Source organism: Cannabis sativa, chromosome X, assembly GCF_029168945.1.
Source record: "Cannabis sativa cultivar Pink pepper isolate KNU-18-1 chromosome X, ASM2916894v1, whole genome shotgun sequence".
In the NCBI taxonomy this organism is placed as follows: domain Eukaryota; kingdom Viridiplantae; phylum Streptophyta; class Magnoliopsida; order Rosales; family Cannabaceae; genus Cannabis; species Cannabis sativa.
Window position 1 is genome coordinate 78,885,841 of NC_083610.1, and position 16,778 is coordinate 78,902,618.

The window sequence follows — 16,778 nt, forward strand, 5'->3', positions numbered from 1 at the left end:
GCGACCCACCAAATTGACCAACCGTTTGGAGCATTTGAAACATGACGGCTTGAGCTCAAAGTGAGGTGCTTGGATTTCGGGTCTCACAATACCCGGATTTAGCTCATTGAACATAGGGGCCGCATACTCTCTTATTGCTCGGCTCTATCATCGGCCAAAGCAATAGGATTGGCTTCATTATGAGCACCCCCAATTTCAAACCCATCTACATATTGCAGCGTTTTTTAGCCTTTTGTTCCTTCCTCCTTTGTCCGAAAGTGCGTTCAATTTGGGTCAATAGGAGCAAGTTCAAGGTCTTCTTCTTGCTCGTTCATACACTAGTTTACACCCGAAAAATAAAAATTCAGCGCACCAAATAGGATTAAAACTTTAAACCGTAAAATAAATTGCAAAATAGTTGATAATACACAATTTTTAGTTTCAATCCCCCGCAACGTGCGCCAAAAACTTGTTGTGAAAATTATATACGCAAGTATACGCAAATACACAAGTAATAAAGTGATAAGTAAGATCGTCTCCACAGTGATTGCAAACAAAGTTTGATATAAAATCAACTAATTACAACTTAAAATAAAAAGAAATAATATGTAAATGGTTGAGTAATGATTCAAAATTAAAATTGACAAGAATTAAACTTTGCTAAAATTAAAACTACCGTCGCTAGAAAAATTGTTTGCAAGATAAAAATATAATATGGCAAAAATGGCTTGAATAACTAATTCCTTCTAGTCGTTTTTTACAAAAGACAAGATTGGTTCAAAGATTACTTTAGCATTTTGCACAGAGATAACAACAAATTCCTTTCTAGGCTTGTGAGAATTTTCCAACACTCACAACTTTAATCCTACCATTAAGCTCAATATATTCCTATATCAAACCAAGAAGCGTAACACCATTCAAGCATTCATTTGGTAAGTTATGCAAGGTAAATGAAATATTCCTATCCACTTACAAAGAAAAGCCTAAATCTAGGTTTTCACTTGCTTCATTCAAGTTGAACTACTAGATCTAGCCCCTTCCAACATAAGATCTAGCTTAGCAAATTGTTATTCATGGCCAAAAAACAACAATCAATTAAAATGAAACTCACTTGAATGAACAAAGGCAAACAAATACTAAAGTAAGCTTAAAATTTAATCATACCCAACTTAGAAGTTCATAGTCATTCAAGCCTCAAAAGCTTAGCTCATATTCAAATAAAAAGATAAAATCCAAGCTAAAAATACTTCATCCATGGCTGCTGCCCAAATTTACAATCTCAAGAAGTTTTGAATACTAAGTACAAACAACAATAACAAAGAGAAAAATAAAGAAGACTATCAAGAAAGGGTAAAAGAAAATTCAAACACTAGGCTTGGTCCCCTCTTCTTTCTTCTTTGTTGTACTTCCTGCTGCAATTAAAGCTCCTCCATAGAAAAAAATGGCAGCTGCCCCGTACTGTACATACAAGATGATGAAGATGACTCCCATGTACTTGCTCTTCTCTTTTCTTTTTGATGTTGGGTTTTTAGGGTACCAACCTCCTCACCCAAAATAGAAGCCCAAACTTTTCCACTTTGGCCCACTAGGGTGAGACCCCTTTCTTCCATGTCAGCTAGCTGATGCAATTTGAGTGATTGGACCGAAGTTGCTGAGGTGGATAAGTGAAATTCGTGTTTCCACGTCACTGCCAGGATGCTGAATTCACTTCAGCATTGCTTTAGCATTGCTTCAGCAACCAACCCAAGCCCCAAACTTGTACTCTTTTTCTTCCTTGCTTCTTTCTCTTTTACCTATCAATTTAATTCCTCCTTTTTCAACAAAATAAGCACAGTTAATTGGAAAAACACACCCAACAATATCAATATTTACAAAACTTAAAGGTTAGATTACTAAATAGAAAATAACACTAAAACTAATTAAAAATAAGCAAAATAAACACATTTTCATTACTCTCCTCACAATACTTTAGTTTAAAAGCATAAAAATTAACTCTATACCATAGAGTTATCAACCCGGGATAAAAGCGCTTTGATTCTCAGTGATAATTTCATCCATAAAAGGCTTCATACGGTTTACCATAACTTTAGTAATGATTTTGTACAGCACATTACATAAAGCTATAGGGCGAAGTTGAGTCATATCCGAAGGATTCTTAGTTTCGGGATAAGCACTATGTTAGCATCACCACAATTCTGTTCAAAGTCCCCGGAGAGAAAGAAACTCCTGACCGCCTCAACAACATCACTCCCAACTATTGACCAACACTTTTGATAAAAGGCCGGTGTCATTCCGTCCGGCCCAGGACTTTTATCCGGGTGCATTTGAAACACAGCCTTCTTAACCTCTTCTTCCGAAATGTGTTGCTGTAACTCAGTGTTGACAAAGGATGAGACCCGAGTATCTACACAGTCAACGACTTCCTGGCAGGCACTACCCGAAGCATGAAACAATCCATTAAAATAATTGGACACAACAGTAGGAAGCCCATTGTCCCAATCCACCCACTCACCATTATCATTCTTCAATTTCTGAATTTGGTTATTCCGTTTCCTGGACGAAGCCATTTTGTGAAAATAACTACTATTGTGATCTCCCTCTTTCAACCACAATTGCTTCGCACGTTGTTTCCAAAAAGCCTCTCTTTGATCCAACACCAAAAAAAGATTTTCTTTTACCTCACTATATCTCTGCACAGACACGGGGTCCCTCAAGTTCTTTAAGGCTTTTAATTCTTTCTTGCATTTTCGGATTCTAAGCTTGAAGTTCCCTGTAACTTCTTTCCCCCATTCACCCAAACTAACGGCACACCGATTAAGTTTCTCTGAAATGAGGTTAGCAGCCCCCAAATTCCAACAATTTTTGACAATTTCATAACACATAGGTTCTTTTAACCAGGCATTCTCAAACTTAAATTTCTTATTCGGATGATACACATGCTTGACTTCAGTTTCCAACCATAATGGACAATGATCAGAGGAAGAAAATTCAAGATTGAAAAGAGTGGCAAGATTAAAAACCTGGGTCCAAAGTGAGTTCACCAAAGCACGGTCAAGGCGGCTCTCTATCCAATTGTCTGTACCTCTACCCTTCTCCCAAGTGAAAGGGTGCCCAACCAACTCCATGTCCTCCAACCCGCAGTCTTCAAGAGCTTCACAGAACCCATCAATAAACTGTTGAGGATATCTTCGACCGCCTCTGTTCTCCTCATGATGAGCTATGTTGTTCAAATCCCCAAGTACACACCACGGAAGAGACGAGTCTCTTGCCAAAAATCGAAGCAGGTCCCAGGTTTGTTGACGTTGAGCACGCACGGATTCACCATAGATTCCTGTTAGACGCCATCTCCCTTTCTCAGCCGACTCCACCAAGAAATCAATGTGGTTTTTTGAAAATCCCACAATACTACCATAATCTTGATTTTTCCATAAAAAAGCAAGCCCACCAGCACTTCCTTGGGCTTCAACAGTAAAAACCCATTCAAACTCAAGTGACCGGCCCAATCTTTCAATTTTACTTTTACCACTTTTTGTTTCACAGAGGAAAATAAAATCGGGTTTCTTTTGAGTTACCAACTCTTTTAGGAATTGAACCGCCCGTTGGTTCCCAAGCCCCCGGCAATTCCAACTTAGGACATTCATAATTCCCGGCGGGCCTGCGAAACAGAACCCGCCCCAGACAAGTTTTTTGTGTTGTCATTAGTTTCCTCCTCAAAATCCATAATACCATCATCCACAATTTGTTTAGATTTATCTGTTGGGCCGAGTTTATGGAGGCCCAACCCAACCTTGTCTAAATTTCCTTGTATAGGTATTTGGCCCATTCTTCTTCTTTTATTTTCCAATATCAATAAAGGATCCTCTCCATTATATTCAGTAATGACTTCAATTGTATCTTGGCAATACGACTTTCCCCTTATATCTTTAGGATATTGATCAATTGACCCTCCCACTAAATGAGCATTGACTTCCTTGTTGACAGCCTCTTCTTCCTCCACAACAATCGGCTTAGTAAATGTGGATCCCTGAACCTTCGTCCCTGATCCCCTAATTATAGCATCGCCAACCCGACCATCTCCACGGCCAGAAGACTGCTCAGAAGTCGTTGTCGTTCCTCCCGTAGCAGAGTAACCACCATTGTTATTGACTGAACCAGACCGTAGCCATCTTGCTCCAATCGTGTGACTTTTCCTTCTTGGTGCCGCTTTCAATTCCAAGTTATATGGCTTTTCTATCTCGTCCAGGGGAGTATCAAAGAGTTTTTCACAAAACCTTTCAGAGTGGCCCAGTATAGCACAAATGAAGCAAAAAGTGGACAAGTCTTCATACTTGAATTGAGCATAGCAAACTATTCCTCCTATTCTTTCAAGCTTCTTTTTTCTTTTGAGAGGTTTGTCAATGTTAATCTTCACCCTAACTCTGAAAAAATCTCTCCAGACACCAATAAAGTTGTTCGGGTCTGATTTTACAAAACTACCCAAATAGTTGCCTAAATCACGAACCACTCGGTCGGACATGAACCCCGTAGTCAAATTATGAATTTGAACCCAGAACTCCAATTTATTTAGAATAACTGACCGTGGGTTTTCACCATGCTTGAGACGTTCAAAGATCAATGGAACACGATCAAAAGTCCACGGGCTTCCCTCCATAACTCTTTCTATGTCCACCTCATGATAAAATTGGAACAAGTACAGATTATGTTCCAACTCCTTGACATACATACCACGGCCTGGTTGCCATAGAACCGCCATCTTATTTTGCATTGCTTGACAATCTATGGATCTTTTCGTAAGAAAACGACCAACTAGTACCCATCTATCATCAATATCTGACAAATCATCATCTTCCCCTTTGTACAGAATTCCCACTTCTTCTTCATCTTCTATGTTCAAGCCCTCATATTGCTCTGCTATTAAAGATGGAAAACGATTCCCAGGCTCCATAATACAACAATCCAATCAGAGTACAGACCACACAGACGAATCAAACTAAAGAAGAACAATACTAGGATAAAAGAATCAATAAGACAGAACTTTAACAGGACCACATAAGAACAACACTACCATGTCAAAAGACAAGACACCACTATTTTTCCTTTCATGATCTTCTAGTATAATTAAAAACAAGTTTATATAAAATTACTCTTAAAAATTGAAACACATTGCATATGTGCCAAGACAACTCTAATAGGCAACTCCCATTAGAGATACTCTTAGTTAATTATCGTGCCTGAAAAGGAATTTTGTTTAATTTATTTCATGACGATATTTGTTATAGTTAAATAGTTAATTGCAGTAAAAGTCCCAAAAGTTTAATCTCGCTAACAATTAACCCTCAAAATTCTTTTTTTAGCGGTAAATCCACTAAACTCACATTCTATTAGCAATTAGTTATTTCCATTTATTTTTAGCTGTTAACTGTCATATTAAACTATTCACATGGACAAAGTCTACATGTGACACAATATCATTGGTCCATATAAATAATTTATTTAAAAAATATTAAAAATAAATTATTTTCTTTTTTTAAAAGAAACAATTTCTTTTTTCTTTTTTTTTTCTTATTCTCTTTATTTTTCATCCTTTCTTTTTTTTCCTAATTTTTATTTCTTCTTCTTCATCATTCTTAGTAGCATCACCAAAAACTACTTTTATCCACCATAATCACCACTAAAACCACCACTACCCAGTACCCATTACCACTGCAACCAAATTATTACAATCACAACAATCATTGCATTTGTAGATCCAAATCAACCTGAAAAATACAAAATAAAAATGAAATCCGAATACAATCTCAGATCCAAAAAATAATCTCAATTCTAACCGATTCTCTTTGCCCAATTTGCAGATCCAAAAAAACAAGATCCACCCGATTCTTATCATAAACATCTTACCAAGACCAAACACAATACCAAAATGAGAAAATCAATAAATAAAAAAAGAAAAAGAAAAATAAATGATGAAATGATATCATGGGTGGGAGCTCCGACACCGTGGGTTGGTTTTTGGGGTTTGCGACTTCGGATGAACAAATCTGTCTCCTTTCGCTACTGGTGTGTAAGCAGACGAAAGAGAAAGAGAAGATGAAGGGTGGGGTTTACGGGAGTAACGACCTCTGTCCGCCATAGAAGGGAAGAAGAGAGAACGGCTGTCGATGTTCTTCTCCTTTCGGTGCTGGTGTGTGCACAGGCAAAAGAGAGAATATAGTGAGTGGTGGGGTGGGTTTTGGGGGCAGGGACCTCCGTTGTGGTCCTAGCTTGAGACGACGACAAGTAGAGATCAAAGGAGGAGCGAACGAGTGAGAGAGGAGGTGTTGGTTTGTGCGTAGGCTGTAAATAGAAAGGGTGTGCAGGAGGTAGAGAAAGAAAGGGTGATGGTTTGTGCTGATTAGGAAATTAGTAGGGGTGTACGTCGATCAGTTTGGTTGGGTTATAACATATTTTTATTAATCCAATATAAATACCAGGTTACAAATATTTACTCGTAACCTGCCCACTTAAAAATTAGAAAAAATTCAACCCGCCTAATGATTTTGTTGGTTTGGTTGGGTTAAGCCGTCCAAACCACTCTTCACTTTTTTTTTATAATTATTATTGTTAATTTCTAGTATTCAAATAATTAGATTTAAAAAATAAAAATATATTATTTATATTTTAAGTTAAAAAATACTATAGTTTAAATTAATTTTAAGAACTTTAATATAAGATAAATATAATCGAGTAAACATAAAATAATTGAATAAAATAATAATGGTATAGATTTTAAACTTCAACTTCAATATCCAAATATAATAATAATTATTAACTATAAAATCTAAGTTTTAAGTTAAACACTAAAGTGCTCGTTTGGAACGCCGTATTAGGTCGTATTGTATTGTATTGTATTATATTGAATTGTATTTTATGCAATATTTTTATGTAAAACTATATGTGGTAATAATTTTTATGGACACCTAAATATATAATATTTTAGTATAAATTAAAGTTTAACATAGTATTATATAAAAATATGATATATAATCCAATTTAATATAATACAATACAATACAATACGACCTAATAGGGCGTTCCAAACGAGCCCAAAATGTTTAAAATTTAAATACAAAATAGTTTAACTAATAAATGTAATTTATATAATATAGGGATAATTGCGGCAAAAGTCCCCAAAAACTTGAAGTTGATGCCGATTAGTCCTCAACCTCAAAAATTAGCGGTGAAAATACCCAAAGTCGACAAAGTTGTTTGTCCGTTCATACTCAGTCCGTTAGTATGACTAACGTGACACATGGACGCACCAGATTTAATCCCTTTTTTCTTTTTAATTTTCCCCTAAAATATAAAAGTAATAAGTAAAAAAAAAAAATTAATAAAACCTAAAAAAAATAAATAAAACAAATCTAAAATTAATCTAAAACCTTTCAACATCTTTCTCAAAAGATCTGGAATTATTTCTCTGCACCTTCCACAAGATTCAACATCCATCAATTCAAAGAACTTACATCCTCCATCAGCCTGAATAAATTTTGAAAAATAACTACTGAGTGAACACAAATGAAAAAAAAATTAATATAAGGAGAAAAATGAAATCCTTACACTTGAAAATCTGCACCTCCTGAAACAACGACCTGGGTTTGCCTCTGTGTTCGATGTTCTTGCAATCCACGGGATACCACATTAGCAATTTTGAGGTTCCCTTTCATGGATTGAACCACCAGCTACTCTCAACCTTCTATTATTGACACCAGAGCTACTGTACGAACATTCCCCATCCATTCTTCTTAACCTTCGTCCAAGCTTCGTTGTTCTTAAGCTTCGTCCATCATCGTCGTTCTCAAAGCTTCGTCCATCATCGTCGTCCTCAAAGCTTCGTGCTACGATTTAGATTCTTAAACCTTCGACCTAGGGATTTAGGGATTTAGGTTTGATTTAGGGCTTCGGGTTTTGAGTGTCAATAATAGTTCTGAAATGAAGTAAGATTTTTTTTTTTTGAAATGTTGAAAGGTTTTAGATTAATTTTAGATTTGTTTTTTTTTTAGGTTTTATTAATTTTTTTTACTTATTACTTTTATATTTTATGGGAAAATTAAAAAGAAAAAGGGGATTAAATCTGGTGCGTCCACGTGTCACGTTAGTCATACTAACGGACTGAGTATGAACGGACAAACAACTTTGTCGACCTTGGGTATTTTCACCGCCAATTTTTGAGGTCGAGGACTAATCGACATCAACCTCAAGTTTTTGGGGACTTTTGCCGCAATTATCCCTATAATATAATATATACACTTTTATAAAAAAAATATATAAATCGATTTAATTCGGTTTATTTGGGTTAATTGGACGGTTTAGAATAATTTGTAAACCACCCAATATATTTATTAGGCGGTTTGGATGTTCATTGTATTATTTCGGATTGTATTTTTTGTCGGTTTATTCGATTTGGTTTGGGCAGTTTATTCGGGTTGGATGATTTGTAAATTTTGTTGAACACCCCTAGAAATTAGGGTTTCTCTAAAAGAAAATGAAGAAAGAAGAAGGAGAAAGTACAAAATATATTTTTTTAAAAAATAATTTATTTTTAATTTAAAAAAACAAAAAGAATATTTACGTGACTAATTAAATTGTGTCACGTGTATAATATGTCCACATAAATAGTCTAACTAAGCAATTAATAATTGAAAATGGACGAAAATGACTAATTGCTAATAGAATACCGATTTAAGGGGTTTTGCCGCCAAAAAATGAGATTTTGGAGTTAATTGCTAGTAAAATTAAACTTTTGGGGATTTTGCCACCATTACCCTATAGTTAAAATATTATTCTTGTAAATTTTTAAAAAATTTCGAATAATTTACCATGTTGAAAATAAATTTGAAATTTTTTGAACGTGTGGTAAACTAGAATATGAGAGATTTTATTTTTAGTATTGTAAACTATTTAAAAATTTTAAAAAATTTATAAAATTAATATTGTAATTATAATAAATATAAAAAAAAATTATTCCAAAATGTAATTTTAGATGTAAAAATTAATTAAGGTTGTAATTAAAAAGGAGTAATGTGTGTGGTCACATTACTGTAGTACAAATTTACAACTGTTTCGTTCACAAGACTAGAAAGCCACAATAGCGCAATGCAAAGATATGATAGGTCGCAGGTGGGCCCCAATTAGGTGCTTTCGGAGGAAGAGTGATTACGTGGACTGATTCATTGTGGAATTGGTGGGGAGAGCATAGTCCACTGGGAAGTACAATGATATATCTTCTTTCCAGATTTTGGGTAACCCACTTTTTTTTCTTGTTTTCTTTTTCTTGTTTTTTTCTCAATCCTTTAAAACAAAATTATAATTCTAGTATATCTTGTTACACATGATACGGCTGGTGAATATCTCTGAAACATAAAGACAATCAAATTAAATCATAAGCCATTTTTTAAAATGAAAATGGAAACCCATTTTGAAAGGAGGGGAAGAAAAGAAAACGTTTCTTTTAGACTAGACTAGAGTTGTAATTGATTTTCTTTTTTGGCAAAGTGGAGTTGCAATTGAATAATATGAATAAAATAATTGAGCTATTGACATTTGGAGATACCGCAAGATGCAGATTATACAAACTTTTCAATGAGTAGATCAATGCACATATAAAAGTCATCTATTTAAATGGAAATTTTGAGTGTTCGAAGGTCAGATCCCCACACTCGTATAGCTTTCTGCATCTGAGAGATTAAACAAGCACTCGAGAATCAAAATAACACAATCAAAAATGAAAGGGCACACTCGAGATATGAGAACTACTACGAGGTCCCCCTGTAGCCATTACAGCCAGAAAGGAAAAAAAAAAGCAACTAAATAAATCGTTCCATTTAAGGTAACAAATACAAAAAATCAAACGTTGCGCTCAAATAAGCCACACTCTTGTATCAACACTGAAAAATATTGAAGAATTGGTAGTTCGATGCACAAACACGAAGTCTACTAACACAATCGCCCAAAAAAAATCCTCATATGTAACATGAAACATATGTAACAAGTTTTAATTAACAAGAAACTTATGTAATCAGTTTTGAATTATTTTTAGATTAACATTATTTTCTCATAACCATTACAAGGAAAAATACAACTAAATGAATTATTTCATCTGAGGTAGTAAACATAGAAAATCAAACGTTGCGCTCAAATGAGCAGTGCTCTTATAGCAAGAAGAAGGTTAGAGGATTAGTAATTCGATGGACGACCACGGAGCCTACCACCACAATCACAAAAAAAACTCTCATATGTAACACAGAACATATGTAACTAGTTTTGATTGACATGGAACATATGTAATGAGTTTTGAATTATTTTTAGATTAACACTGTTTTTTCAAAAAGTGGGAGACAAAATTAGAACCAATTGTACAATGGATAAACTACACAATCAAAGTATTCATTTAATAAATATAAAGGCAATTTTATAGTGTACACCTTAAAAAGTTTGTTTTTTTTTTGTTATACTCTTTATCTGTTTTGATATGATAATTTTTTAGCCTAATTTTTTTTTTATATAATTATATATATTATAGTTATCTAGAACTACCTGTAAATTTTTTAAAAAATAGTTAAATAATTTATATTGTCAAAAATAAGGTTAAAACATTTTGTTACACGATAACTTTGTTTTTTATATATATGTGGTAAGTAATTATTTAAATTTTTATTTTGGCACAATAAACTCTTTAGAATTTTTTAAAAATTTACATGTGATCCTAAAAATTACAACTTATGTGATTATGAAAAAAAATTGATATATTTTTTTTAAATACCAAAACAGATAAAAAATGTACGGAAATAATTTTTTGGGGTGCACTTCAAAATTTTCTAAAATTTAATTCCTTTGGAAAGAGGGGGAAATTAAAAAAGGAAAAAAGAAAAACACTTTATCTAGTAATAAAGTGGAATAGAAAGACAATGAGATGAGGCACTTTCATTTTATTTGGTTGAAAAATCAAGGAAAAGAAAAGGTGGGCAAAAGATAATGCAGCAGCTGCTTGGGCATACTTTATTTATTCTATAAATATTTCACTTTAAGGTCTGTTTGGAAATGAATAAATAAAGGTGTACATTATGCTCAATTATGGAGGAGTTAGAACAAATATAGAATATATAGGAAAGTAGTAAGGGACATGTGAATGTGAATATGAAAGTGAATATGGTGGCATATGGTTAATGGTACGTGTTGCATTATTGCATCCCAAAAAATGCCTCCGTTCCACACCGAGGTAAAAGTGTCCATTCATCGATCCCATCCCAACTATATATATATAGATAGATAGAAACAAAATTAAAATGAAGAAAGAGAGAGGAAGGAATACTTTCCTTTTTTTTTTTTTCTTTTTTTTTTATTTGGATGAAAAACAAAGCTTTATTGAAGAAAAACAAAAGGCTTAACAACCAAGGTTCATAGTGGCAACAAAGGGTGCCACTTCCCTTGAAGAAAAGAACTTGAAGCTACTATTATCAGCAGCCCAAGCAGCAAGATTGTGAGCTCCGGAGTTCAAACGGCGTGATATCCAGCGGTATTGACAACGCGGCATTCGAGCGAGGAGGTTGCGGGTGGCATCGAACAGACCACACACATAATATGTTGTATTTTGTTTTTTATATACATATATATTTTAATATGCTAGATGTAAATTCAAAACTTAATAATTGTTATGATAATTTATAAATCATGATAAATTAGGTTGATAATTTTGATACATCTATATTATAAAGGAATGGATGAATGAATTATAGTAATTAATGATATTAGTATATACTAAATTAAAAAAAATTATAAGAGATGGTTTTTTTTATAGTCATGTTACAAATTGAGTACAAGGAGCCCATATGGTAATAATTTTTAAATTTATTTATAATATTCATCAAACAAGCTCATAAAACTAGCAAAACGGGTCAGATATGATAACACGATTCGAAATTTGTACGAAAATTAGTGAGTTTGGATTTGCCTTAACGAGTTCGAGTCGTATTTAGATTGACTGGTCTAACCCGTTTAATAAACGGGCTGTGTTTGGGTTGATACAGCTAACTCGAAACTGACTCGTTAATGACCTATTTAAAATTATTTTAGTGCTTTGATGGGTCATAAACGTTATTGGTTGACATGTTTAAACAAAATATATTTATAAACGAGTTACACGGATCGTATCGTATTAACATGTTTATAACGGGTCATGTTCGAATTTTATTTTCTAACACGATTATTAAACAGACCGTATTCGAATCAAGTATATACTTGTTATACATGGATCTCGACACAACATGAATTGTCACCCCTACAAGCTCACCAAAAGTATCCACAAAAGAATAGATGTGGAATGTCATTATAAAAAAACGATAAAAACAACGCTATTACCATGGTCCGTCCTAACATATTTAGCACCTGAGACGACGAAATTAAATTTTAAGACTCTATACAAATAGTTTAATTTTGATAAATTGTTCCAATATTAAATTCTCTATAAACACACTTTTAATATTTCTAAAAGTGTAAAGATTGGAAATTGAATCATTAACCTCTCTTAATTTAAAATGATATTTTATCACTATACTAAAGATTATTTTACTAAAAAATTTTGTGCTCCCTCACCTCAAACCCAACTCTGACCACTACTAGCTTAGAGGATTAAAACCACCTCTAAAGACAAATACACGTACATAAATTACATATACAAATTACTTTGATGACACTCGAGTCCCTCACTTCTTTTACGAAGAAGAGGTGGACACACCACACCGCCACACCCGTCAAGTGTTGTGTACCATAAGAGATGAAAGGTAAATTGCGAATTAATGGAATGGTTGTGTGGGCGTTGTCAAGTTTAGATTATGTGAGATATAGACCGTTCTTCTTCTTACTTTACAAATCACCTCAAACTTTAGCTACGACAATGTTATTATCATTGAGTGTTGCAAGACAAAATTTTTCTATCCAACTCAGTTCCAGTGCAAAAGCTAATTCTATGGTTGTATATATTGCCTTTTTTAGTATTGAAATCTACTTAAGTAGCTAAGTTGCTCATACTAATTCTAAATAGGTGTTTAGTTCCCAAACAAGTAAGGTATTGGAAGTGGATACTATGTGGTGATCACAGTTTATATTTGATATTGTTATTTTTTTAAACATAAATAAATAAATCAATAAAAAATTCATAAGTGTATCCAATAACTCAGTTGTTTTTTTTTTTTACAAATTTAAAGTTTCATTAGAAAAAAATAAGTACAAAGCTAACAAGTTTAACAAAGAAAGTAAAGATCCATTCTAAATTAACTTTTTATCCAGTTCTAGACCTAACTTAGCTGGGTTATGAGCTTTAATATTCAAGTCCCTGCTAACATAAGCAATCTCAAGTTTAAGACTAAAGGATAAAAGACTGAGAAGCAAATAATCAAGAATACTATTATTTCAATTACAACAATTAAGCTTATCTACTAAAATTTTACAATCAATTCTAACAACATTAACATGCAACTTAATCATCTGAATCCAATTCACCACAAGAAGGACTGCCTTCACTTTAGCAATAGCAAGAGGAACAATACCAATGGAGGTTCTAATAACGCCTGCAATAATCTGATTGGAATCATTAAGCACCACTATACCCAGACTATATTTCTTCCTTTTGGAATCGATGGCCGCATCTGTGAAAACCTGAAAACATCCTGCTGAACAATCCAATCAACATAGAGTCACGATACAAAGTCAGTTTTCCAGTTTCAAAATGAAAACTATAACTATAACCTAGTCTATCCAAAATAGATACAGAGATCAAATTCCTCCTAATAGAGGGTAAATAAGCAACATCACGCAACTCAAAAAATGCCCAGTATTCAGTTGCAAATTAACAGTCCCAAAAAGTTCAACTCTGACTTTAGTATCGTCTCCCATGTACACATACTCCTCCAACCTACTCGGTCTTCTTCGACTTGTCACTGCCTGTAAAGAATTAGTAACATGAATTGTAGCACCAGTATCTAACCACCAAGTGTTTGAGGGCATATCAATAATATTAGATTCCAAACAAACCATCACAAGACAATTACCTTTCTTCTCTAAGTGAGCTTTGAGCTTTCGACAATTAGCTTTCTTATGCCCGAAGCATTGACAAAAGTTGCGCTTTCCTTTGAAAAACTCATTCTTATGACCAGTTGAAGAAGAGCTTGCTTGTCCATTTTCCTTAGGATTTGTGGCTTTTTTTCTTATGAAAACTTTGGCCACTAGAGTTGTTGGGAGTGAACTTTCTCTTGTAAGAATTGTTTGGATTGGTCACCATGGAGATACTTCTTGCTCTCCCCTTTTTCATGTCCTCCTCTTCTTTGGCAAGAATAGCAATCATCTCCTTAATGGTCCACTACTCCTTTTAAGCATTATAGCTTGATCTGATCGAATCAAATTGAGAAGGAATGGTTTCCATCACAAACCACACCATGTAATCCTCACCAAGATCCAATCCCATGCCCTTGAGCTTTTGGTAACAACCCATGAGCTTGCCAATGTGGGCTCTAAAATCACCCGTATCAGCATAATTAGTGCAATGGAACAAAGTTAAGCACTCATTTTTCTCATTCTTTGAGAAAGCACTCATTTTTCTCATTCTTTGAAAACTTCTTGTACTTTTCCTTAATGGCAGCAAGAAAATCCTTTACATTTTCAATCTGAGGAATACTATCACAAATGGATTCATCCATGTGATACCTCATAAGCATCAAACAACAGCGATTGGAATGCTCCCAATCCTCACAGGATTTCTTATCCTTTTTAGTGGCATCATCAGCAGGTTTAGGCGTTGTATCCATTCTTAAGGCCAAATCCACTATCATAAGAGTCAAATTCAACATGAGAGATTCTACCCACTGTTTGTGGTTGGTTCCATTCAGCGTCAACATAGCAGAGGTTCTTGGAATGCTTAAAGCTGAATGAGAAACAAGAGCAATAACCATTAAATGCATGTTATAATAGAATCATGTCATTTGTGCTCTTTTTCTTATAAATAAATGATCGCAAAATAGCAAATGATCATCATGTATGCTAGAGTTCTTAGACAAATTAATAAAGTAAAACTCATACACAGGTAAGAACAATCTATTAAATATTATAATCAAATACATTAATTTACTATCGAGAGGATAGATAAATTGTAATTCATAATATTTAATAAATTTTCTTCACCATATTAAGCATCCTTAGCAAGCAATTATTATCGATAGGATAATTAATTACTTATAAGAATCTTAATGTAATTTGAAGGAAGATACAAAATTTAAATAAATTAATATTTAAATATTCCTCATTACCAAACAGTTCATATGCTTACTCTTGCAATGGGCAAGAAAATAAACAATAATTGTTGTTAACCAAAAATTGATGCACAAAAGATTAAATATAAATATAATTTTTATATTAAAAAAATTCATATGTTGATCTTGTGCATGATAGCATAGAAGTGAAAGAGTATTAAAATTTTAGTGAAAGAAATAGAAAAGGGTCCAAAAAAGGACCTATCATGCGCCCCCATCCACCCCTCATGCGCCCCTGTTGTTTTTTTGGTTGAGAAAACGACATGTTGTTTTGGCAAATGACATGTCGTTTCAGCAAAAAACGATGAATGTGAATTACACGTCGTTTGGCGCGGGTCATCCCTGACCTTGGAATCGGTGTGCGGGTCGACGAACCGGGTCGACAGGACCTGAAATCAGACCCGCCTGAAACCGACACATCCAACCACCGTTTTCGTCGGATTTTGTGGGGGTTTTCTTCCATTTCTAACCCTCTATCAATTTCCAACATCCATTTCATCCATTTTTCACAAAAAAAAAAAACATTACCCTTAAAACACAAATTAGAAAATGGGTTTCCACCATTGATAAACTCAATGAAAAACTTGCAATCTCACAATAAAACCATACAATAATCATCCGAAAAACAAGATAAACACATTCTAAAACATTTAATATCCATTAAAATCATATTGGTCCGAAAATAAAAAAAAATATTCAGATTTGAAAAAATAAATAAATAAATAAATGGGTTACTTCAAATATTATGGAGCTCTAAAATCAAATATACTAGCTCTTGATACCAATTGTTAAACTATCTCATAGATTATGAGCTATCCAAACACACATTAAACATAATCATCATTGCTCATAACCATTAAATCCAAGATCAATACTTTATTTAGAACATCTAAAATAATACACACATACCTCCCATTGAGCCATCTATATGTGAGCCATTTGAATCCAAGAATCACCAACAAAACAATCACAAACTCAAGATTGAAAAAGAGCACAATGTGTAGCTATCCCCTCTTCTCTTCCTATTACCATTAACCACATTTCACTTAAGACACACACATATATATATATGTCACACCCCTCTAATCCTAATAAGTTATTTACTAATTGGGCTTAAGTGGTTCAATAATGGTATACTATAATTTAATGAGACAATTATAGTTATGAGGGTGCTCTCATGTGCCTCTAACACAGTAAATAATTATTAACCATCCCATTATAGTAGTGGACAAAAATTAGGCACATAGTTAATGATTGCGTGTATGATATTAAGTTTATGATTATATTAGTCCACAATAATAATTATAATAGTAAGTTCTCAGCTAATCATAAATTGAAAGCTTGTGTAACTCTCTACTCTCTATCCTCCTTTGTCTTTGAACTTCGACTTCATTTTTGTGCTCGATCACCACTGGAGACGACATCTTCTCGAATAGAAAAATGGGGACTGTTCTCTTTCCTGTG

At 33.7% G+C, this 16,778-nt stretch overlaps 1 protein-coding gene across 1 annotated transcript; it reads right to left on the reverse strand.

Annotated features, from left to right (window-relative positions):
• Positions 1 to 2,117: 2,117 nt before the first annotated feature.
• LOC115717461 (uncharacterized) lies at positions 2,118 to 3,620 on the reverse strand. The gene has a single exon (XM_030646447.2). The coding sequence runs from the start codon at positions 3,618 to 3,620 to the stop codon at positions 2,118 to 2,120; it is 1,503 nt and encodes a 500-aa protein (XP_030502307.2).
• Positions 3,621 to 16,778: the final 13,158 nt, after the last annotated feature.